This window comes from Cryptotermes secundus, unplaced genomic scaffold, assembly GCF_002891405.2.
Source record: "Cryptotermes secundus unplaced genomic scaffold, Csec_1.0 scaffold523, whole genome shotgun sequence".
NCBI classification, from domain to species: domain Eukaryota; kingdom Metazoa; phylum Arthropoda; class Insecta; order Blattodea; family Kalotermitidae; genus Cryptotermes; species Cryptotermes secundus.
In genome coordinates this window covers 779,727-805,041 of record NW_019734360.1, presented here as the reverse complement: position 1 = coordinate 805,041, position 25,315 = coordinate 779,727, and the positions used below count along the sequence as shown (strand labels likewise).

The 25,315-nt window shown below is 41.5% G+C and overlaps 1 protein-coding gene and 1 long non-coding RNA gene across 4 annotated transcripts in view; one reads left to right on the top strand and one right to left on the bottom strand.

Moving 5' to 3' along the window:
- The window catches only part of LOC117282657, an 8,392-nt gene extending 6,250 nt beyond the window's left edge, over positions 1 to 2,142 (top strand). The window contains exons 2-3 of the long non-coding RNA XR_004513487.1: positions 810 to 1,003; positions 2,061 to 2,142. This is a non-coding gene — a long non-coding RNA (uncharacterized LOC117282657). The remainder of the gene's footprint in view (positions 1 to 809; positions 1,004 to 2,060) is intronic.
- Positions 1 to 25,315, bottom strand: part of LOC111868864 — a 359,329-nt gene that overhangs the window by 16,117 nt on the left and 317,897 nt on the right. For all 3 annotated transcript variants that reach the window (XM_023859902.2, XM_023859903.2, XM_023859904.2), the window contains 4 exons: positions 16,475 to 16,684; positions 5,497 to 5,684; positions 2,737 to 2,843; positions 2,101 to 2,242 (listed from right to left, as the gene is read on the bottom strand). In XM_023859902.2, coding sequence (XP_023715670.1) covers positions 2,101 to 2,242; positions 2,737 to 2,843; positions 5,497 to 5,684; positions 16,475 to 16,684 — 647 coding nt within the window. The remainder of the gene's footprint in view (positions 1 to 2,100; positions 2,243 to 2,736; positions 2,844 to 5,496; positions 5,685 to 16,474; positions 16,685 to 25,315) is intronic.

Sequence of the window (25,315 nt, the reverse complement as noted above, 5' to 3'; positions counted from 1 at the left end):
CCGCTACCTTCCGGCTTGTAGCATAGTGCTTCAACCAACTACGCTACCGCGTGTCCCCCCCCCCATATATATCTCTCTCTCTCTTTAATGTAACATCTCTTTCCTGTCAGTTGCAATGAGAGTGCAGGAATTCCACTGAGGGCTTCACTTGACAGCTTGCATATAAATTGAGCACAGACTCAGATAACAGATGGCATGGCATATTGTATTCTTAATATAAATATAGCTGTCTGTCCAGAAATTTTAAGGCTCATACTCGTAATGTCCATATTCAGTGAATTCATGATTTTTAAATGTGCCTCAAGAGCTTAATGTATAAGAGTGGATAACAGATAACGTACGATGTCGATTCCCATTGAAATTTCAATGTGCATTATGCTAATAAGTATATAAATAAATGCTTCATATATACGGTAATAAATCAGTATATGAAAGAAATGAACATCACACCCAGTGGAGTATGAGGAAGATTAAAGAACGAATTTGCAAATTATGTGCACACTATTATAGAACAGACATTATTTCCCCTTGAATTCACTCATACTACATACACACATGTATTACTAAAATTTCTTCAGGACTGGCTTGACGTCACAGGCTAATCAAGCAACTGCCTGGGGCAGCACCAATTTCGGAGTTGGATATTTTACAATTTAGGATTTTCTTTCAAATGAAAATTAATTGCTACGCTTTTTGTTCTTATAGTGACCATTAACTGATGGTGACCTAAACATACTGTTGAAACAGTGTAAATATAACTGTGAAGTACAAGTACTGCAATGATATAAAATTCTTTAATCTCAAACCAGCAGTGACATCACGATGATCTCCACCAAACCCCAGATACACGGATTGCATCATGAGGGAAGCAACTGAGCTCGAGCTCCTGCCCAATAACATGGACAGGGATGATAGCTTCTTCCCTGACCAGGCAGCACATTATCACAACCTCAATCTTTAAGTTGGGGCTCCATCTGTGGCTCAGTGCTTGGCTGTGCACAGGGTAAGGACTTCTAAGTTTTTAGTACATAGGATGTATCCCTCAGCAGACATTATTAGGCAGATCAGATCAAGAGGATGTGATGGACAGGGTACATAGCATGTGTGGGAAAGAAGAGAAATGAATACCAAATTTCAGCAGGAAAGCCTGAAGGGTTGAGGCAGAGATGGAAGGATAATACTAAAATAAATTTTAATGAAGTAGGATGAAAAGATTTGGACTGGATTTATTTGGTTCTGAATAAAAAAGATGAGCAGGCTGTTATGAAAATAGTAATGAACTTTTGATTTCAGTAAAATGCTGGAATTTCTTGAATAGTTGAGCAACTATTAATTTCTCAAGCTGGACTCTGCTACATGGTGTAGTTAGTTAGCTCTTTCATCTTATACAGCAAAATATACATATACAGATTTTCATAAATGATCTATAATTTCATTGAAACAAATTGTATAATGAGCTCTTAACTCTACTGTTGTGAGGTTCAACTGAACTTGAACAAGTACCCAGTATTGTGCAATCCATGATCTAGTCCACATTAAGAAATGGTTTTCCCCTTTTGCTGTATCACTTGACTGCATTCTGGGTAATGAACATGCATAATTGTTNGGTGTAGTTAGTTAGCTCTTTCATCTTATACAGCAAAATATACATATACAGATTTTCATAAATGATCTATAATTTCATTGAAACAAATTGTATAATGAGCTCTTAACTCTACTGTTGTGAGGTTCAACTGAACTTGAACAAGTACCCAGTATTGTGCAATCCATGATCTAGTCCACATTAAGAAATGGTTTTCCCCTTTTGCTGTATCACTTGACTGCATTCTGGGCTATGAACATGCATTTTGTGTTTTCTTACATTTTTACCTTAAAATGACATTTTTTAAAAATGGTTTGAAAATTATAATCAGCAAAATGGCTAATAACTTCAACATATAGTTCAAGGCCCTTGAAGATGACTGAAATTAGTAATGATATGCAGGGAACGACGTAAGTAGTTTTTCTCGATACAAAGAACGGCACTGAATATTGGGGGATAATGGGTGTATTGGTTGTAGAGCTACAGAAACCAAAGTGTGCTGTCTCCGAGAGACTCACATGAGTGGGCGATGGGTGCTGATGACGAAGTCTGGCTTCGAGTTCTTGTACACCAACCTCGAGCTTGTCTGCAACCACTGCCACTGGCCTTCTTTGGTCTGGAACCGGTACGCAATCATGCCAGATGCACCAGTCTTCAGGACTGTAACAAGTTGGGACAAACCACATTCAGTGACCACATTCAAGTTTTTGTATTCATTTATCTGAGGCCATGGTCAGTAGATCAGACTAAGTAGCCTCAAATAATATAATGAAAAAATATGTTATAATGAATTAGAAGGGACATGGAAGGAAATGGGCGTGGGCTAATTTAAGGTACTGTCTAGAATTCGCATGGAGAGACTGAGGAAAACTATAGAAGCCTCAGTCATGATAGTTGATGTGATGCCGATAATAACTGGAAAACACTTGAATACAAGCCAGCCATTTGAGACGACTGGTTAGGCCATTTGGCTGGATTAACCGAGGAAAACCACAAGAACTCAGTTTTGATAGTTGGTCTTGGGACCGAAATTTGAAACCAAGGCCTCCTGAATGTGAAGCAGACATCATCTGATGTCAACATCCAATAGTTTTTAAAATGTAACAACGGATTGAAAGGATGTGCCACAGTGGAGCTGTAATGTTGTAACTTACGTTCTTGATGTGCACTTGCCACGTAAGCAAGGTCATCGTAATGGACTAGATCATAACCTCCCAAATTGGCAAGCTCGGCATCTGAGTACCCCAGCAGCATCTTTCCCCTGTCAAACACAAAAACGGTTAAAGTGCACTGTTCCTTGGACCTTCACCTATCCTTTTTTGATATATCAACTTTGAAAAAGTGACAAAGTTCAAATACTTGGTGATGACTCTGAAAAATCACAACTGAATTCATGTAGAAATTAAGAACAGATTAAAATTTGCTTCTGCTCAGTACAGAACCTTTTGTCTGCTCAAAAGGTTGAAATAAGTAAAAAAATCATAATTTTTTCTCTTCCCTGGTGTGGAATGTGGTCTATCACATTAAAGGAGGACTGAGAATGTTTCTCAAAAGATTACTGAGGTGAATATTTGAGCCTAATGGGTAGGAAATGACAGGAGGCTGAAGAAAATTGAACAACAAGGAGTTTCAAAATTTGTACCCCTTGCCAGACAGTATTAGGATGATCAAAGACTTGTGATATATGTAATATGCATGGGAGAGAAGAGAAATGCTTGCAGATGTTTGTTTGGGAAACCTGAAGGGGATAGAGCACTTGGAATACCTAGGGTTAGATGGAAGGATAGTATTGAAATGGATCTGACAGAAATAGGGTGGAAGGATGTGGACTGATCTTACCTGGCTCAGGACAGGGATCAATGGAGAGCTCTTCATGATAATGAATTTTCATGCTCCGTCAAATGCTGGGAATGTCTAAGTAACCAAAGAATTATTAACTTTTCAAGAAGATCTCTGCCCCATGGAGTTAGTTATACACCATCAGGAAAACCCAAGAGAATCAGACAGTGATGGAACTGAGTAGCCCAATCAGTTAATCAGATCTTCTTGGGCTGGAATTAAATAGTCTAACTAATTAACTGTTTATATTAATTATGTTAATTTTGGGGCACAGAATTCATAAGGTTTAATAAAGCTGAAATTCTCCTACTGTTCAGCAAAGAAGCTGGTGAGGTAGGTAATGATAAATCTTAATACAGTAACATAACATAAAACCAAAATTAGCATCAGTCATATTATGTAATAAACAGAGTTCAACAAACCCACTCATGTATTTGTTTGTGACAAATAAAAAATTAAGGTGAACAAGTGCAGAAGTTTTTAATGTATTTGTTAATATTATCTTCTGCTCTTTATTTAAATGTTTAACAGTTAATTAGAATAGTATATGATATCTCATTTACACAATATGTATATAATAAGATATAATGTAAGATCTGAGGCTTTCACGGCGGTGACTATGAAGAAAGCAGTCTTCTGGGATTTGGCACCGTGTATATGTGGTGTTAACCGACGTTTCGGAGGAACGTATCGCCTCCATCTTCAGGGTAGAAGAAAAAGTATAAGAAATCTGCNTAAGATATAATGTTTCAGGTGTTGCATGTTATGTGATGGTAAGTAGCTACTGCAGTGGCAGGGGTGACAATTGAAGTTTCTCTCTGGTTGCTAACCTGATCAAATATACGTTGACCCCTGGAAATAAATCATTGAATAATTCTCTTAGGGGACAAAGCTGATGAAGTACAAATTAGGTTAACTGTGAAAGAAGGAGAATAAAAATGTTTGTTTTTGCATATTATTAAGTTCAATAACTGTTCAAAACCTGTTGAATTTTCAATATGCTGAAGATCAAGACAAGGATAGCAATAACTTTACTAATTTTATATGTTTCATATGGTTACTTCTAGGAATGAATATAAATCACAAAGGTTTAAAAGTAAACTGTTAAGGAAAATATTTGGATCTAAGATGGATGAATGAATTATGAAGGATTCTGATTACAATATCTTACAATCACAATCTACTGAATGAAACTACTTTGGTCTAATACAGCCTCCATAAATTTGGAGCCCCCCACCAAAGGGGCGATGAAGTTCATTGGATGACCCAATTAGAAACGGGTTGATAAAAAAGATACTGAATTAATTTTAATCCTAAAAGGCCACATCAGACTATAGACATAGAATTCAATAGTAAATGTACTTTGTAGATATCAATAGGATTCATTAGAGATTATTTTGTAACTGCTGAGTCAAATTTTGGGCCATTTTTATAGGTTGATGGCCTCTGGAATTTTATTCACATCAAGAATCCTCAACTTAAAAGTTTGGGACCCAAATGAGTGGAGCTTGCCCACCTCAAAATGAAAACAGTTCCAGTTTATGAAACATGTACGTTTCAGAATACTGTATGATGCATAATGTCTGGAAATCCATTAATAATTTTACTAACTGCAACATGTCACTGTCAGAGCCATTTAGAAAAGGATAGTATGTCTATTAGTGGATATTTATTCTGATGTATGGAAGCTTACATTTAACTTATATAATGAACTGCCCTTGCAATAGCTCAAACGGTTAGAAACTGCTTCCTCACTATGGAGGCCTGGGTTCAACCTAGTGTAATCCTTGTGGATTTTATGGTATAAACGATGGCACTGGGCATGTTCTACTGTAAGAACTTATGTTTTTCCATTTCAGTGATACTTCTCTGTTATTCTATATTCATATATTTTCCAGGAATGATACAATAGGCCCATCTGCAACAGCATAACTAAGAGACTATCTCACAACACTCCTATGACTAAATAACTACCATATGTAGTTAATTTCATTTGGTCGAATTGATGTGAAGTCCTTTAGCCCTCTAAATAAATTTAGCTGGGAACAGAGACAGGTTAGGTTAGGTGTAATTACCTTTGGTCCATGGATACGAGGCTGAGATCGAGTTTGTGCTTACTCTTGAACATCACCTCCTTTTGGGGAATTTCCAGCAATGATGGTGGTCCAAAAGGAGTGCAGATGGCAAAGAGTGCAAGTGGTGGTTCCTCTGTCTTGCGGTTCTGCCCATGGAGAACTTTGATTCGCCCTCGGATATCCAACCGCTAAAACACAATGCCCAAAGCAACTTAAGTATCCAAATGTTCGCCAAGGGATAAGAAATTTGCAGTTTTCTGGCTGAACAGAATGTTGCTTGTAAAGTTTCCTGCCTTAAACCCAATAAAGAACATCTAAACTTGTTATGAAATCTACTCTGCCCTGCTACTAGTATGTATGATAGCTATAGCTGTTAAAGTTACAAGTAAATCATGCATCGGAGTTTGGGGTTTTTTAAAATTACATAAGTAAATTTCAATTTCCTAATTTTTAGTGTTATTCTGCATTTAGATTTCGCTGCTGTACACTGCAATATTGGAAAGGAAAGCAACAGTAACTTACATGACGATTTGAGGGGGAGCGACCCAGGTGGTCGATCAAGGGCCTCAACAAAATAGAAATAGAATTCACGGGTTTTATTTAGTCATTTGAGCCTCTAAAATAATGAAAAGCTGGTGTGTATTGTAGTTTTTAGTTTTTTTAAGAAATAAGAACATAATTTTCTGTGACTTAAATTTGTTTTTACTCATAGAGACCTCCACGTTTTGATGACTCCGGTGCCCCAACATTTTTAAATCCGAACCTGGTATCTCAACCTGGGCAAAAAACGAGGAATTTTGATTATTAGTTGCAAAGAGCAGAAGCATCGTGCGAAACGGAATAATTTGAGTATCCTTAGTTTATCATTTCTAGGCACAAGTACATCTAAATAATATTCAAAAATTTATTACCTACCTCACAGGGAACATAGGGCGTGCTCATTTTAAATACCAACCAGCTAATGCTGTTCTTGTCACAACGATACAAAACACTTAAATACACTCTGAAGGTAGATGTTTAATGCTCACCATTACGGTAACTCATACGGATCGCATGAATGAAAGTAACCATTTTCACGTCAGGAGTCGGCACAGCTCAGTCGGTATAGTAACCAAGCTACCGGAGGAAGCCAAGGAATTGGGTTTCGATTCCAGGCCGAGACAAGACATTCTTCCTCTCCATAGCCTCCAGACTGGTCCTGAGTGGCTTCTGCCCTGGGACTAAATTGGAGGCCAGAACTTGAAACTGAGGCATTATGCTACAAGCCGGAAAATGGCGGGTTCAGTTCTTGATGAGATCACTTAATTTTTCAATTGACCTAATATTTCCAGCCCCACTATGGCCCTGGGATCGACTCAGCCTCTAACAGAAATGAGTAATAGTAATCTTCCTGGGGGGTAAGGGGAGGCCGGCATGTAAGGCTGACAACCTCACAGATATCTGTGAGCCGATTGTCTAGAAAATGTCGGAGGCTCGACGTCTCACAATCCTATGTGCCTCCATGGCCTGTTACAGGGATAGCTTTACCTTCTTTTACCGTAATCTTCTAGTGTCGAGCTAAGAATGCCTGGAGCTGTACCTCCACTTCTCATACGTCTTTATGTAGCCGTGTTTAATTAATCATAGGGGCACATATATGCACGCACGCTCCTTGGTCTCCTTTAGAACACATGCCCAGTCTTCTCTGTTTGCGCCTTCCGCCTCCATATCTTCACTTTGTGATCTCGTAAACCATTCTCTACATCTTCCAGCCATGTCAGCCTGGACTTTCCCCATTTTCTTCTATCTTCTGGCTTATTTTCAAAACAACTTTTCTTAGCCACTTTTGTTTCATCTATTCTAATCACATGTGCTCCCATCACTCCAAATTTCTGCGTTTCATATCAATTATCGGGCCAGGAGTCTTAATATAGTTCCTTGAGTTCCTGGTTAATTACCATTCTTCTGACCCTTAAGATCAGGGTTAACTTTACTATTCTGAAGGACGGGTCCTACCTCTTAATGTTTTATGGATGTAGGTAGATTTCCTCTTCCTTCCAATTAAATATGGACGCATCCAGACCGTATGAAGCTCACTATGACAGTCACTGCTCGCGTTTTAATTGTTCCCTAATACTTAGGGTATAATTACGGGTTTTCATTTTAACACAAAAAGCTCAGTTCAGCGTGAGTGCTTCCGCTGGGCTGCCTTCCGGTGCTATAATTTTTATATTTTCTTCCAGCTCTGCGATAAGCTCTATCACGTGGCCTATAAGACGGGAAATGGGCAAAATAATTAATCAGCTCCAGTTTCAGAGTTTCTCTCCTGCACATGTAACTTTTATATACAGAAGTGAGTCTTGAGTCAGATCTGAGAAAATGATAATAATGTTGTTATTGTTGAGGTCAAAGATTTTATGCAACAAAGTAACAATTCTATGCTCTCGTAAGGCTTACAACATCACCGCCCTCTGTGAGCCGATTTTCTCGAAAATGTGGGAGCTTCGATGTCTCACTACCCTACGGGCCTCCACGGCCTGTAACAGGGATAGATTTTCCTTTTGACTAGTACTAAAAGAAGTGCAACTTTTACGATTTTAAGCCTTAAAGAAAAGAGAGGAAACTGAGGGGGGAGGAGATATACGAAAATGATTTGGTACTTCAATTTCGTATACACAATTTATCCGGTTCCTGAGCAGTGCTCATTTGCCTGAGTGTTAATTCACATTAGGTAATAGGTTTTGTGAACTAATGCAAACATAACCTAAGCAATATTTAAGAATTCTGTTAACACCGCGCAGAAAACAATGAACCGGTCAGTGCTGTGTAGAGAATCCATACATCTTCGTTTTGAGAATCGCACGAAATATACATACACACTGTGAACAAAATACATAGTACTGACACCTTAAAGCAGGTGGTACACAAAATTACCACTATCCTTTAAGGATTTAGGAAAATAATTAAGTATCTGCAGTTCCTACCTTCCTTCAACGCAGCACGTACAAGAATGCCTACAACAGAGCCTAAGATATTGTCACGTGATAGTGACTATAGACGGTGTTTGGATTGTTAATTGGATTTATTGAACGCTTATAGATCTTAGCTAAAAGCAACTCTAGAGTTATCGCTAATTCACATACTCTTCAGTTCACTACAGCACGCATTAAATGTTCTCGCTCTGTTTTGTTTTTACCAGTCGTTGCCTAGTGATGGATTGCAACAATGTCCTCTGCTCTTGTGCTCACGTTCTTACCGGTTGGCGACTCTTCCATAACTAATTCATTGCTCCAACTGTTGACTCTCGACTCTCACTGTCCTCCTTATAACATCACGTTACGGACCGCACAGAAAACACCGTTCATCTGTTGCTGTTTCCAACGGCTGTTGTATATTTATTATCTGGCGGTCATTGCCCAGCAACGGTTCTACATGCCAGAGTATATTTAATTGCCTGTTGCTCACTAGTGGTGAGTATGTGATGTTACAAGGATATACATATGCAGTACCGGTATATACGTATAATATGACGGTTATGTACGATCTCAGTTCGTAGCTGCATTTGATCGCATAATCTTACAACCATCTTCGGAGTATTGTTTGAACCAATTAGGGCTGGATTTAAGGAGTTGTGATTGGGGGGGGGGGTCGCGTTGTGCCCACCAAAGAACATAAATTGAATCCGCAGGTTTTATTGACACAATGTTTTCCTAAAATCACGAGAGGTTAGTTTACACTTTTAGTTACTGTAAGATATTAGAACATAAAAATGGCCATAACTTAAATGTTTTGTTACTGATGGGGGTCAGCACATTTCTATTACTCCGGGGCCCCAAATGTAAGGACGATCCTGGCACCAAGTGACCCTAAAATCCCGTAATGGCCCCCGCAACTAGGGCTGCTGACGCAAAACGCGCGTTAGACGCTTTGTCAGAGAGACGGCGGTGATTCTAAAGTTTCTGCCTCTTTTTTGTGTTCTTTGTGCTTCTGCAGTGGACAATGTTCAGACGTTGATGATGATAAATGGGAAATAATGGACTTGTGCAAGCTACTTATTTCGTTTGAAAAAAATAAAGAAAAGGCAATTTTAGTACAAAACATCAGCAAAAACTGTGAAGTAGAAGAGAATAATAATTTGTTTCACGAAGTGAACGCTGAAAGTACACAAGTAAAAAGAAACTAAATTTATTGTTTTTCGATCCAGCTACACGAGATTCTTCTGTCACCACGAAAATGTCTTGCTGACAATTTTGTCAGCACAGGATGCTAAAACATGGGGAAAAACAGTACAGCTTTCTTACATAGAGGAGAGAACTCTCGCTGTATGTCGAAGTCTGTATGTTTTACGTAATTGGTTGAGGCACTATGCTACAAGCCGGGAGACCGCGAGTTCAAGTACCGATGAGGTGGATTTTTCAATTTACGTAATCCTTCCAGCCTCACTATGGACCTGGGGTGGACTCAGCCTCTAACAGAAATGAGTACCAGGAATATNTGCATGGGAGCTACGTGGGGGGGGGGGGTAAAGGGCAGCTGGCAACCTCACCGCCATCTGTGAACCGATTTTCTAGAAAGTGTGGAAGCCTCGACGTCTCATAACCCTATGGGCCTCCACGGTCTTTTACAGGGACAGCTTTTACTTTTCTTGACAATATTTTTACTCATTTGCAATCTGAAACCCTAATGACCGTGGCTTATATAATTTTACCTGCTCTTTTGTACTAATATGAAAACTGTACTTTCACATTAAGAGAAGAACGTATTTGACTGGGATTTCTGGTGCTTTAAGAGAGAGAGAGAGTAACAGGTCGATGGAAACAATAGTGCAATTAGAATCTCCATGATTTTTACTCTTAACTGAATAGAAGGTTGCATTCCTCGGGGATGTTATACTCTGTAGTTTTGTAGAAAGGTATTAAATTTTCGGTAAAATCTCGTGCCTCCGTCTACAGAGCATCTTGAAGATGGAAGCATTTGGTTCTTTCGAAACATTGGTAACTTTCTAGCAAACTACACGGAATCACCTCCCAGAAGATCATATTCATCATATTCATATAATAGATTAATAAAACAAAGTATGAGATGGGTGGAGCATGTAGTACGCCTGAATATTGTCTTTGATAGCTTTGATGCTGCTTCGAAATGTATTACGTATTATTATCGCCACAAGTCTTCATTTATACATGACCTTAACTGTTGTTTGCTACAGTTTAAATTGCGCAACTGAAATCTCTGCAACCTAACTAACAGTATATGGATCATACAAAAAGTTGTGTCATTCACCAGCCTATAATGCCATCTGTTGGAAGCGTCCTAAAATAAAACGAGTAACGTACACACCTCAAGAAGCCGTGGGAATATGTCGGGAGAGCCGGTAAAAGAAACGGCTTTCGAGCACCTGAAACGCATGCGCAATGATTACACGGAGCGTGGGTACAGTAACCTGCCGGCTATACCAGATTTATGGTGCCGGCTTCTGCGCAGGGCTGAATTTAATAATAACAATACAACATTAACAGATGTATCGGATGAGACTACCGAAGAGCTTACGGGATGGCTCTTTACAGGATAAAAGTGTACTTGGAGAGTTGATACAATTGACAGGTGGGTAAGCAGATGGGATTTAATTGAAAACTTTTAATTAGTTACACTACAAATACTGAACACAAACCGAGAAGGAAACCTAACGGCTACATATAAAAACTATATAGTAATAAAACAAATTTACAACTTCCTATAACACTAGACAGAAAGGGGTCTTGTTATAATTTCAGCGAACTGTATCTGGCACACATGTTCATTGCATTTGCTGTGAAGAAAATTAATGGATGCCTTCATTATCTTGACAAGGCCTTTTAGAATCACAAGACGGGCGTTTTACATTCCTACACAAAATACAATGGACAGTAGCTATGCCGCATTCACTGCTCCACACACACACACACACACACAGCATTACAAATCTGTCTTTGTTTCTTGGGTATTTATCGATACTATGTCAACTATATGGGCTGTAAGCCTATACGTTGTGCAAGATGAGGTGATTGGAATGGGCTACAGATCTGTGAATAACTGTGCCAATTCACCCGTGCCTCCTAACCAAGTAGTTGTGCCTTAAGGGCGCCAAGCACATGCAAGAAACAAACAGTGAATTACTCTTACGCATAAACAAATTCAGATTCTAAAAATGAATGGATGTGTACATCGTACATAATATCTATTACATATCGGCGTAGCTTTGTATGGTAACCTCCTCCTCCTTCTGCCCCCTCCTCCTCCTTTTGTTCCTGTTCCTGCTTCTCCTTCTCCACCTCCTCCTCCTGCCGCTGCTCCTCCTACTTTTGTTGCTGCTCCTGCTTCTGCTCCTCTTCCTGCTTATCTTCCTGTTTATGCTCCTCCTCCTGTCCCTCCTCCTCCTCCTCCTTTTGTTCCTTCTTCTCCTTCTCCTCCTCCTTCTGCCGCTGCTCCTGCTTCTGCTCCTCTTTCTGCTTCTCTTCCTGTTTATGCTCCTCCTCCTCCTTCTCCTCCTCCTTTTGTTCCTGCTTCTGCTTCTCCTTCTCCTTCTGCCTCTGCTCCTCCTACTTCTGCTGCTGCTCCTGCTTCTCTCCCTCTTTCTGCTTCTCTTCCTGTTTATGCTCCTCCTCCTCCTTCTGTCCCCCCTCCTTCTCCTTTTGTTCCTGCTTCTCCTTCTCCTCCTCCTCCTGCCGCTGCTCCTCCTACTTTTGCTGCTGCTCCTGCTTCTCCTCCTCTTTCTGCTTCTCTTCCTGTTTATGCTCCTCCTCCTTCTCCTTCGTCTTCTTCTTCTTCTTCTTCTTCACTCTAACGACTCTGAATTAGCGTGTTCTGACCTCATTTACGAATCTGTCCAGTTCTTCCTTTGTCTTTCTATATCGGTATACAGTAATGAGGACTGAAAATACAAATTTTATCGCTTCGCATAGTAAAATATGTATTGTTTCCTATGGACGTATAAGCGGCAGATCGCTTAGTTCACTGAACCGTATACGGTTAGTCCGATGCCAAACGTTTCTGAATACAGATCGCGTTATGCATTAATAGACCGTGTATTGTCTACTATCAAGCAGATCTTACGGTACAGAAGGAAGAAATCCAAGACGGGAGAATGGTTTTGTATAAGATTAATTGGGAAGGATACAGAAGAAATCGGTAGTTGCCCACTCCACGGTATTCTTCGTGAACTTGCCTGGAACAACTGAGTAAAAGTACGAAAATGTTACCTTACAGTGTCAGTCAGGATAGCTCAGTCGATATAGTGACGGACCCTGGGCTGGACGACCCGGGCTCGATTTCCAGCAGGGCGCAAGAGATTGTTCTCTTCTCCATAGTGTCTAGACCGGGTCTGGGGCCCACCCAGCTCCCTATGCAATGGGTACCGGATACCCTTTCCCCGGGGGGTAAAGCGGCCACGGCCGTACAGCTAACCACTTACCTCCATCTAGTGCCCAGGTCAAAAACGGTAGCCATACCTCCACTCCCCATGCCTTCATGAGATGGTGCTTAATTGATTAAGCACAGCTAGAGCTACTATATATTTTGATATAGTGTCACGTGATGGAGTGTCTACGGATAAGGTTTGGATTGATGATCGGGTTTATTGGACACTTTGATACAGCACGTGACAACATTTTACAGTTCACTGTTACACACACACACACACACACACACACACACTAGTGTCCGAAGTCTTGTCTTCACTGCCTTTGGTTGGTAAAGGCTTCCAACTGCGGACGTTCCCATCCTCTGGTTTCCCGAACTGTCTCTTGTCTTCGCTACCAGCTTCTCACAGCAACATCTCACAACGACTAACTAAATCACTAACTCACCAACCAGCTGACTTACTCAGTCAGAGTCAGAGTCAGAGTCAGAGTCACGTTGCAACTGACGGTCAGTCAGTCTGTCTGTCTTGGTGTCGAGCCCCAGCTGGGGCTCATGACCAGATATTTCTTTGAGTGAAAGTTACTGTCCTGTCTATGTGTAGCGCCCTCTCTGACGAGAGGTCGGGTCTGTCATTTGTTAGTCAGTCTGTAGTACTAAGTCAACTGTCTGTATTTACACATATTTACAATACACACTTATTTCTTATTTAGATGTACAATATATACTGTTCCTCTGTCAGTCCAGGCTAGGTACAGCAGATTATGCCCTTTATATATATATATATATTTCCTAGTAGTATTAGCTACCACGGCAGTCTAGTCACTTGAACGTGACTTACTCAACAGCTAACTGGCCCTACTTATAAAATCTCAGCACGGACCGCTTACAAAACACCGTTCCTCTGTTATAGTACAATTGTTGCCTTGGAAATATGTTTGTTTGCGGAGCCGTTACGTAGAAACGCTTGTTGTATAGTCTCAGTCGTTGCACAGCAACGGGTCTACGTGCCACATTGTTCGGGCGTGGGTGCTCCGTAGCAAAGATGATGAGGACTTGGCACTGCGCGCCCAGCGCTGCAGCGACAACTTCATTAAGAAGAGGCAAGCAGAAGTAGCAATGCATTTTCCTGCCGTCACTCAGCGTGTCCATGACGAATTGTCCCCTCGTTCGGCTGACGTTTCATTACATCCCTGACACTCCTAATTAATTGAATAAGTCCACTGTGTAATCAAATTATTTAATCTGGCATCCAGTTGTGTACACACAGGGCAACTAAAGAGGAATCTCGCCTTAATTATGACGATACAGGTGTGTAGAGAAACAAATTCACATGTGATTAATGCCCGAGGGGTTCAGGCACAGTATAAAGCTAGACAGTCGACTTAATTTAAAATATTAAAGCAGGCGGACATATCTTAATAATCTACGGCTTGCTTTGTTTTTGCTTCGCTGGCAAAATAAAGTTAATCTTTTTTTTTCTCAACGATCTATATTTATCCACATTTTATTTTTCACTGGTGCTACAGCCCCTTGGGCCCTGACTTCTGATTTTCAGTTTCATGACCATTTTACAGACGGTAGGACTCCTTGTACGAGTGATCAGCTCGTCGCAAGGCCTCTGCCTAAACACAGGACAACACACCAAACATCCATGCCCTGTGTGGGATTCGAACCCACGACCCCGGCTTCCGAGCGAGCGAAGACAGTGACCATCCATAATATAGTAGCAAATAAATGGAAAAGTCCCTTTACTTAATTAAGCACCTCACCAAGGATGTGTATAGGGGAGTGCAGTATAGCTCCAGGCATTCTTCTGCATGCACAGGAGCAGTCGCTTCTTACCTGGAACGAATCCTAGTACAAAATTGGCCAGGAGAATAAACGGTACCCAGAACCAACTTGGACGTTATGGGGAATTGAAAAATCCTTTGCCGTAACAAGAATCGAACCTCAATTACATCGTCTTCAAGTCCATAGTTCTGGATACTTTTATAGTTGCAATATTAAATTTTCCGTGAATTGTGCAGTGCTCTAACGGAGCGCAGTGTACTCGGCCTACAGATATGAACATGTGTAAGTGTATATGATATGTTTACTTCTCACGTTTATCAGCAGTTAAAACTTAAAAGAGGAGGTATATTCAAATTACGTAATTAAAGTTTACACATATATGAAAAATTATTGATAATGATGATTCGAATCATATGCTAAAATTCTGAAGTGCTCCCCGCTGCATCTAGCCATTCATTAATAGTTTTCTTTTTTCGATTTCCTCTAACAGAAATGTGTACCAAGAATTTTCTTGGGGGTGAACGGTGTCTCCCACCCTCTCACCTGAGGACGGAAACAGATCTAGTTTCCGAAACGTTATTTTATTTAGAACAGCGGACGATGGACAAGGAGCCGGGATAGCGCAGTCGGTTACCGGCTGGTCGACAGAGAGATCGGAGTTCGAGTCCCGGTAGGGTCAAAAAATTGTCTTTTCTCCACCTCGTCCATACCAACTCTGAGGCCCATACAGACTCCTTTCCAATGGGTTCCCGTGGCTCTTTCCCCGGGGTTAAAGCGACCGGGACGTGAAGCTGACGACTCACCTCCAGTTAGTGCAGAGGCCAAGAAACTGTGGATCTATACATCCACTCCCCCGTACTCCTTTATGGCGTGGTGCTTAATTAGTTAAGCACAGGACAACTTTATCTTACCGGACGATGGACAAAGTCCAAAAACCCACTACTCTCGTGTGTTATCCACTGATCTCAGAACCTATTAATATCTACTTATCCCGACATTTGTCTTTAGGAACTGGCAAGTAGAAGGCGTACTCTTAAAATAAATACTTTTCTCTCAAAGGTCTCGAGTTCGATTCCCGATGAGGGTCATTGGATTTTTCAGTTGATGTAATTCCTCCAGCCGTAATATGGCACTGGGGTCGACTCAGCCTCTAATATAAATGAGTACCAGAAATCTTCGTGGGGGTAAAGGGCGGCCGGCGCGTAAGGCTGACAACCTCAGAGCCATCTGTGAGCCGACTGTCTAGAGAAAATGTGGGAACCTCGACGTCTCACAACCCTATGGGCCTTTACGGCCTGTTACAGGGACAGCTTTAACTTTTTCAGGTTTTACCTGCACGTAAATTTCGCACGATATCGAATTATAGCTGATGTAACAGGAGAAGAGAGACGAGTACAAATTAATTACATTTAAAGTTTGGATTTGTTCTAGGTACATCATGGGTTCCGTTTTGGAACACTGAAGAGCAGCCATTTTGATATTACTGATGGTAGAAAAAATAAGAAGCATGAAGGTGGGTTGGTTATTAGTGGCATGATGTTCATACCATGTTTCATAAAAGCGCTTCAATTATGTAGAATTTGAGGTTCACACATCGGTGGTTATGAAGAGTTCTGTCTTCTGGGATATAACACCATGTAGCCCGTTGAAAGTCAACAGACGTTTCGGAGGCATATTTCGCCTCCATCCTCAGGGTCGAAGAATAAATCGAGTAAGAAATCAGCTTGAAAGCAGGTGGCAAACAGGGGATCAGACACGTGACCGTGGTACAACGAGCCGAGGTTGAGTAGACAAGAGGGTGTGGACTCACCAGGAACCCCGAGGTGTTGTCCAACAGGCAACGGAAACGGACAGTGAAACTTCGCTCCAAGAGGTGGCAGTTCTCTGGCTGCAGAATATCCTGGAGCACGAAGTTGGCTGACTCGGGTGGCAGGAACGAGTTCCACATCAGTTGTCGCTGCAACTCTTCCCGGTCCTCCGAGTGCACGAGCTCGTACACCGACTGGTGCACGATGTCCGACTGTGGATCACACCAAAACATTAATATTTCATGCCCAACATTCCACCATTAGGTTCGTCTCACACTGAGCACTACGTAACATAACAACTATTGGAATGCACGTTGAAAATTCAACGGGAAAAGTCGACAATTCCTATTTGTAGCCTTAACCCTTTCACTGACGCACTCCTGCAGGTTATAGCCTTAGATGGACAATCTGAAATCACATCTATGTTGAATATGTACGCCATGAACGCGAGGTGTTCTGCAAAAAGCAGTTTGATGAGAAAGCATAGTAATAATAAAAGGGGTAAAGCTATCCTGTAATAAGCCGTGGAGGCCCATGGGGTTGTGAGACGTCGAGGCTCCCATATTCTTCTAAACAAATCGGCTTAACAGATGGTGTAGAGGTTGTCAGGCTTATATGCCGGCCGCCCTTTACCCTCCAGGAATATTCCTGGTACTCATTTCTGTTATAGGCTGAGTCAAGCCCATGGTTATATTGCGGCTGGAAGGATTGGCTCAATTGAAAAATACAATGACATCGGGAATCGAATCCACGACCTTCCGGCTTGTAGTATTGTGCCTCGACCAACTACGCTACCGCGTGCTCCATAAAATTATAATAATATCCTTTTTGCATATGCAAAATACCGACTGAATCATTGCGGCTTATTTTTTTTATGGCAAGTGGGGTGGGACTAAGTCCCTTGTACTGCGGCCACTTCTGGCCTATTGTACCAGCCCCAGATGATAGGTAAGGGTGATTGTGGAGTAATTGGTGGAATGAAGATTGGCAGGGGAAACCGAACTACTTGGAGAAAACCTGCCCTAGCGCCACTTTGTCCACCACAAATCCCACTTGATCAGACCCGGGATCGAACCCGGGCCGCCGCGATGGGAAGCCAGCGACTAATCGCTTGAGCTATGGCGCGGCCGTTGCGGCTTATTTCTGGTATCTTCTTGCTCTACAGTAACTTAATGAGATTAGCTTTGAGTTTGGTTTCCATGGAAACTGACCCGCACTGCCCTGCTAAAAACACTTGTATTTGTTGGTCTCCTAGTTTTATTTGTGGAAACTTCTGAACTGCGCGAATAACAGAGACATTCCAATTGCAGAACTAGGAAGGCTATACAACGGCCTGTTTCGGAGTACTGTACGTGTACTTTCCGGCAATGCTGAGGGAATCCATGGACACGGATATGTACACAAAGACCAACACTTGAGGAGCGCTCGCCCCCATTATGGGTCAGATTAGGTCTCGTAAACCTGCAGGTTTGTGTTCGGCGTGGTCACTTTGCGGTAGTTAAGGTTAGGTCGACGCATATGCGGCAACCAGCACATTCGGGCAGAAAATTATCAGATTGGGTTAGGTTATGTTAGGCACCACATTCTGTATATCCGTCTTTGATTTGATTGTTTTTTCCAAAATGTAATTTCTTTCGAAATTTCAAATTCTTTAAATTTTCGACAGTTTTATAAAATTTGGAAAACAATTGTTAGTATTTAGAAAAAAACATTTATTTTTTAATTGCTTCTAAAGTCTTTAATATGTTAACATTTCAAAGAAAAACTCGATGTTCATAAATTTTTCGAAAATATTATAATTTCTTACATTTTCAAAATCGTCGGATATGTTCTTAAGTTCTCAGATTTAAAAATCTTAGTAAGTTTTCAATTTTTATCTTAAATTTAAATTTTTTTTTTGTATTTTCGAAAGTTGTCATATATTTGAACACAAAATTTCTTTGTCCTTTTCACAAGACAGAACTTTCCAATATTATTCTGAGCCAAATCAATCAACTCAACACCATCCCGCCATATTTCCTCGCTATAATTTAAGAGTGTCCTGCCGTTTACGCCTTGGTCCTCCAAGTGATCTCTTTCCTTAATGTCTTCAAACCAAATATCTCTGTTCTTATTACACAAGTGTCACAGACACTTACAGATGTTTCACTTCTTTATTTTGAAATCTTTTGAATTGATTTTATGCAGTTGTTTTAAGTGTCAATGTGTCAGATGAACAACTGGGTATCCTTTCCTGTTATTTGCAAACTACTTGACAGCTCTGAGGTGGGCGTGCAAACAGCAGTGAAGTGTGTAATATTGTGACGTGAAGTGACGTGATGTGACGTAATCACTGTACTCTTCACAGACTTTCTGTTTGAGTAAGCATAACAGTACCGTATAGCATGTGAGCACTGGGCCCACAACATGTGGCAGCTCCAGTGTGTAAGACATATATATTTGCGGATCGAATTCTCCATTTACCAGAGCCACTAATCTTGATGCCGAAGAGAGGAAAGTTGTTGTTGACATCATAATAAACAACACGCGATCGTAAGTACACTCACTGGATACAGAAACTTGAACGGACATAAATCAGACTTGGTATAAACATAAGTATATTATAAATGATTACTAATTTTTTCTTTTTACTTAAAACCAAAAATTAGGTCATCAGGGCTTTTTGCTGCTAATATTTAACCACGTAACACCAGATATTGAAATTATAACCGAGTCTTGCGTAACTTAACGACAGTGTTACAAATCCATAAGATAATGTAATGGCCTCAGACGTGATAGCTAATCTAAGAGCCGAGATTTTAACACGAGACTTCCAAAATACGAAGCAAAAACCCTACCCCCTCGGTTATAGCTGATATGAAATCAGCACATCTTGTCTGTCACACACAATTGGTTTTTCAGTTATTGCTGACCTATTTAAATAGGCTATAATTTTTATTCTTTAGCTTTCGTGGATTAGGACCCACAGCACTCTTATTGTTACACAATATTGCAAGATATCCTGTCCATGAGTCAGGTTCAAATCACGTCCAGACGGCTCACGGGAAAGGACACCACCAGAATATTCATGCGAAAATAAATGTTGTGCTCATTCTTCTCTGGAGCAGGGAAAGCTCAGTGGTATAGCGATGGGTTCGATTCCCGGCAGATGCAAGAGACATTTCCCCACTCTACAGCGTCCAGACCGGCGCTGGGACTTACCCAGCCTCTTATCCAACGGGTGCAAGGGCCTTCTTCCCGGGAGTAAAGCGGCTGGGGAGTGACGCTAACCGCTCTCCTCCATCTAGAACGGAGGTCAAGAATACATGGAGCTATATGTCCACTGGCATATACGGCTTCATGGCATGGTGCTTAACTAATTAAGCTCAGGGACAACTTTTTTTCCCTTGGCATTACAGCCCCAGTGGGCCTAGGCCTACCTCCATGAACTTCTCCGTTCACTTCGGTTTTTCTAGATCTTGCACTTTCGGTAGGAGTCCTTGGGTGGGTGATCAGCTCGTCGCAAAGCCTCTACCTGTACACAAACACAGAAAAACGCACACGCACAAACTAAACATCTATGACCTGAGTGGGATTCGAACCCACGATCCCAGTTTCCAAGCGAGCGAAGACAGTACATGCCTCAGACTGTTCGGCTACCGTGACTGGCTGAAACATATCTTATACTGAATTAATGAAACTATTATTATTATCATTATTTATATTAATTTCGTTATGATTATTATTATTATTATTATTATTATTATTATTATTATTATTATTATTGTTGTATGCTGCTCTATTTGAAACCCAAATTCTCACATTGCGGCTTTGTCTGTGTGTGTTTGTTTCTGTATCTTTATTCATGCTCACTGTGTAATTAACAGACTATCATATTTGTATGTTGTTTTTTTAATTATTTTTGTGTATTTCTCTCTGTTCGTGCTAGCTTTGTAATTGGCCTCTGTGCTGTTAAGTCTGCACGTAAATAAACACGAATTGAATTGAATTATTCCGATCACAGTGGCCCGCTCAAGAACTTTGATCATGGGTTCGAATCCCACTCGAAGCATAGATGTCTGTGTTTGTTCTGTTTGTGTTGTCCTGTATAGGTAGCGGCCTTGCGACAGGGCTAATCCCTTGTCCAAGGAGTCCGACGGACTGTCTATGAGTTTCATAGTTTTAGACAATAATTTTAAATGAGAACAGGCCAAGAGAGCCTAATCCTCACTGTATATATTATTATTAAGAAAGGTAAAGTTGTCCCTGCGCTGAATTAGTTAAACACCATGCCACGAAGACATATGGAGGAGTGGAGGTATAGTTCCACCTTTCTCGACCTCGACACCAGAGGGAGGTGAGTGGTCAGCTTCAGGTCCCGGCCGCTTTAACCCTGAGGAAAGAGCCGCTGGTAACCGTTGGGGTGGCCGCAGAATCGGTCTGGACGCTGTTGAGTAGCAAAACATCTTGCATTGCTGGGAAAAGCAATCAGGCCGTCCAGCCCGTAGATCTTTTATACCGTCTGTGTTATTCCGAAATCACATTATTATTATTACCAACGGCGCTTGTGGCAGCTGCAGTTCCACTCGGTCAGTTTTGTCGTGTGTCCAGGAAAACTTTTGTCCACGCAGAGACAATAGGGAGCCACTGTACCGCTACGCTGCAGCCCGCAGTACCGTGGATTCTGAACGAAACTAATTAATAATATTACAAAGTTTGCTGTTAGATAAGACAAAAGCATTTAAACTACTGCGTGATGCATCTTGGGTTCTAAACCCCAGATGGATGAATCAGAAAACTTCCGGAATGTTCATTAGGGCGTCACGCGAGGCTGCATTTTGCTTGTTCCAAGGGGCCGTTATAAAACAAACACAACAGCTTACACTGTACTATATGAGAAGGAAATGTCGACTGTGCGATACACAGAACTCTAACTGCAATTTCATAAAAATGTGGATTTCTCTCCGTGTTTAAAATGTGTTTATCACATGAAGCTTTGTAAGTAACATACAATTCAAATATTTATTTGGAGTATTTGGAATGATGGAGGCTGTAATATGAAATCTCTTATAAGATGTGATTCCGTGCAGTCTGGGATGAAATCACGAACATTTCGGAAGATCCTACTGCCTCCATCTTCACGGTACATTTCTACCATGATGATGGAGGAAGTGCAATATAAATCTTCTACCTTGAAGATGGGGGTATTACTTCCTCCGAAACGTTAATGATTTTATATCAGTTTACATGCCGTCATTTTCCTTTAGACAGTAAACTTTACAATTTTATGCTTGTTAGTAACATTAGTTAAGCCAGATTTATTTGTAGGAGTGGGGCAAGGGTGAGTCCCTTGGTACTGTGACCTCAAATTACCTTATTATACTAGCCCCAGACTAAAGATGAGTACTGTGAATTGGTAGGAAGAGAACTGATAGGGGAAAACCAAAGTGCTAGGAAGAAAGCCTGTCCCAGTATAACTTTCCTGCCACACACACACACATGGAGTTTTCATGAAATTCTTTAGGACCTATCCACATAATTCCATATTATTTCATTTTTTTATTGCCAGTGGGGTGGGACTAAGTCCCTAGTACTGCGGCCACTTCTGGCCTATTGTACCAGCCCCAGATGATAGGTGAGGGTGATTGTGGAGCAATTGGTGGAATGAAGATTGGCAGGGGAAACCGAAGTACTCGGAGAAAACCTGCCTCAGCGCCGATTTGTCCACCACAAATCCCACTTGACCAGACCCGGGATCGAACCCGGGCCGCCGCGGTGGGAAGCCAGCGACTAACCGCTTGAGCTATGGCGCGGCCCTTATTTCATATTAGTAAATTTTGGCCCATTTACATTAACAATAACACATTCTCATGGTTCCACAAACACAGTCTCCTCCTTGCTATTAAGACTGATGGCTAGTAACGTACTGGGCGAATGCAGGAAACCGTTTTCCTTAAGTGAAAACTTAAGGGAGATAATCGTATAGTCCATTATGGTTCTGAAGCCCCTATCGTCTCGTCTGACTTCAGAGATTCTGACTTCTATCAGAATAGGCAATGCTACAGCCTGCAAGCTGCAGAAGGCTCATGCACTGTTTGCTGCAGATGCTGGCTCATGAAAGCTGATCTCCGGACAGGGATTTGAACACGGAACATCCCGAATACGAAGCAGGGGTGCTACAGATCAGACGAAAACGTCAGGTTAGTGCAATTCTGATGAACATTTAAGCCGTAAGGTAACGCTATCCCTGTAACAGGCCGTGGAGGCCCATAGGTTTGTGAGACGTCGAGGAGCCCACATTTTCTTTACAATCGGCTCACAGATGGCGGTGTGGTTGTCAGCCTTACGCGCCGGCCACCTTTACTCTCAGGGAGATTCCTGTTACTGTTTTCTGTTAGAGGCTGAGTCGACTCCAGGCCCATAGTGCGGCTGGAAGGATTAGATCAATTGAAAATCCAATGATATCATCGGGAATCGAACCTGTGACCTTCCGGCTTGTAGCACAGTGCCTCAACCATCTATGTCGCCATATTCCCCCACATTTAATTCGCAGAGGGAGGAATGAAAATTAAATTCTGGTTGAACTAAGTCACGATATATGTGAACCTGGCAAATATACACCTGTCCCCAAACTAACAACATTCTTGATGTATACAATATCTAACTTTCAAGACTGAAGACAAATATAACACTGAAAGTACTACTGTCATGTCGAGAGCCGTAAGAAAGTTAAACACAGGCAATGCAGAAACAAATTTGGAAAAGAACAGAAATATAATATATTTTTAGTACCCCAAATCTGAGTTGTATATGGCACAATGCGCAATCCCAGGTGTTGCTCTCAATCTATGTGACACTTTCCGGTTTCCTCCCAGCTGCCAGGAAACAGATAGCTTATCACCACTCATCTGTGATTCAGTATCTCACTCATAATTGGCTTCTGTTCCTCCAGAGGCGAGAGTGTCCAGCTGCCGCTGTTCTCTGTGTCCATTACGTGTTCTATCCGGTTTAGGAAATCCCGTGAGAGAGAGAAAAGGAACACTTTCGAGAAGTAGGGCTAGATGGGACAATTACAAATTACTGTAGTGAAGTAAAATGCTCCTACAAGTAATATTAATTATTTAGGTTGCAGAAAGGGATATAAGACACAACATATTAATTTAAAATTAAGTAACTTTTCAAAATTCTGCTGAAAGGAAGTGAAAATCCAAACTTTTAGTATACATCCATCCATTCATGAATGGCTCTACAGCCCTTTGCTGGGCCCTAGCCCCTTGCTTTCACTTTCGTTATCGTATACACGGGGCATGTGGAAGTATAACTGGTTGAGGCACTATGCTGCATCCCGGAAGGTCGCGGGTTCGATTTCTGATGAGGTCGTTGGGTTTTTCAATTGTCTTAGATTCGACTCAGCCTCTAACAAAAATGAATACCAGAATCTTCCTGGGGGGTGTAGGGCGACAGGAATGTAGGTACAGCAATTCAATTTTTGAACTCGGCACTGGATGGGCGTCAGTGATGAGCTTCATGGCCCGGCCGCTTTACCTCTAAGTGAATCTGAAAGGGTGTAGAAGGAAGCGATGTTAGCACAACTTAGCGTATTATCCCGATATTTTTCTGGAGGAACCGAAGAAAACCGTGTAAACTTCAGTCAGGTAATTAAAAAAAAAGTTATTGACATTTCCCTATAACGAAGGCAGCAGGGATCGCTATTTTGAGAGTCGGTAACAGTTTTTACATTACCGGTAACAATGTTGTTATCTGACGGTGATTTAGACCCAACTGTCATTATACGTCATACATAAACAACCATTAAGTTGCTGATATCTGTAATCTGAGTCATTATGAGCCACTGGACATGAGTCATATCGTCACGGTGACGAAATCGATACGAGAGGCAGACGTTACACCAAGTGAATGTGTTGGAGACCTACTTAGAAGTGATACCCGTGCATGTCAAAATCAGCTGCGCAGTGGGAGAATTCGTTGGCACTCTTGCGCACGGATGAGACTAACTGATGTAGCAGGCAAAAGTAAAAAATATTAAGTTGTCCTTCTGCTTAATTAATTAAGCACCACGCGGTAGCGTAGTTGGTTCAGGCACTATGCTACAAGCCGGAAGGTCGCGAGTTCGAGCCACGATGAGGTGGATTTTTTCAAATTACCTAATCCTTCCATCCGCACTATGGCCCCGGGGTCGACTCAGCCTCTAACAGAAATGAGTACCAGGAATCTTCCTGGGGGTAAAGGGCAGCCGGTGCGTAAGGCTGACAACCTCACTGCCATCTGTGAGCCGACTGTCTAGAGAAAATATGGGAGCCTCGACGTTTCACAACCCTATGGGCCTTCATGGCCTGTTACAAGGATAGGTTTTACCTTTTTACGCCATGAAGACACATGGGGGAGCAAAGATCTAACGCCAACATTCTTGACCTAGGCACTAGATAGAGGTAAGCTTTACGCCCAGGCTACTTTACCCCCTAGGAAAGAAGCCCCGGTACTCACAATATAGGAGGTTTATTTTGGTCTAGATTCGGGCTGGACATTGCAGAGAAAAGATAAATCTGTTGCGCCTGACGGGAACTGCACCTCGGCCGTCCAGTACATAGCCTGCCGCTATACCGACTGACCTATGACATCATAAACCAAAAGCCATTTATGTTGATACAGGCTGTTATAATTGTGCTCATTTTAAACTGTTGATGTCACGTCGACAGAATGCTAAGAACCGGGCTTCCAGGGATATAAACAAACTTGCAAATGACACGAGGCGTGGAGTTACCAAATTACACGGTGTAACATCTCACAAGAATGGAAGTTTTAGAATCATTGCTACGAGAACCTCAAACAATAATAATAATAAT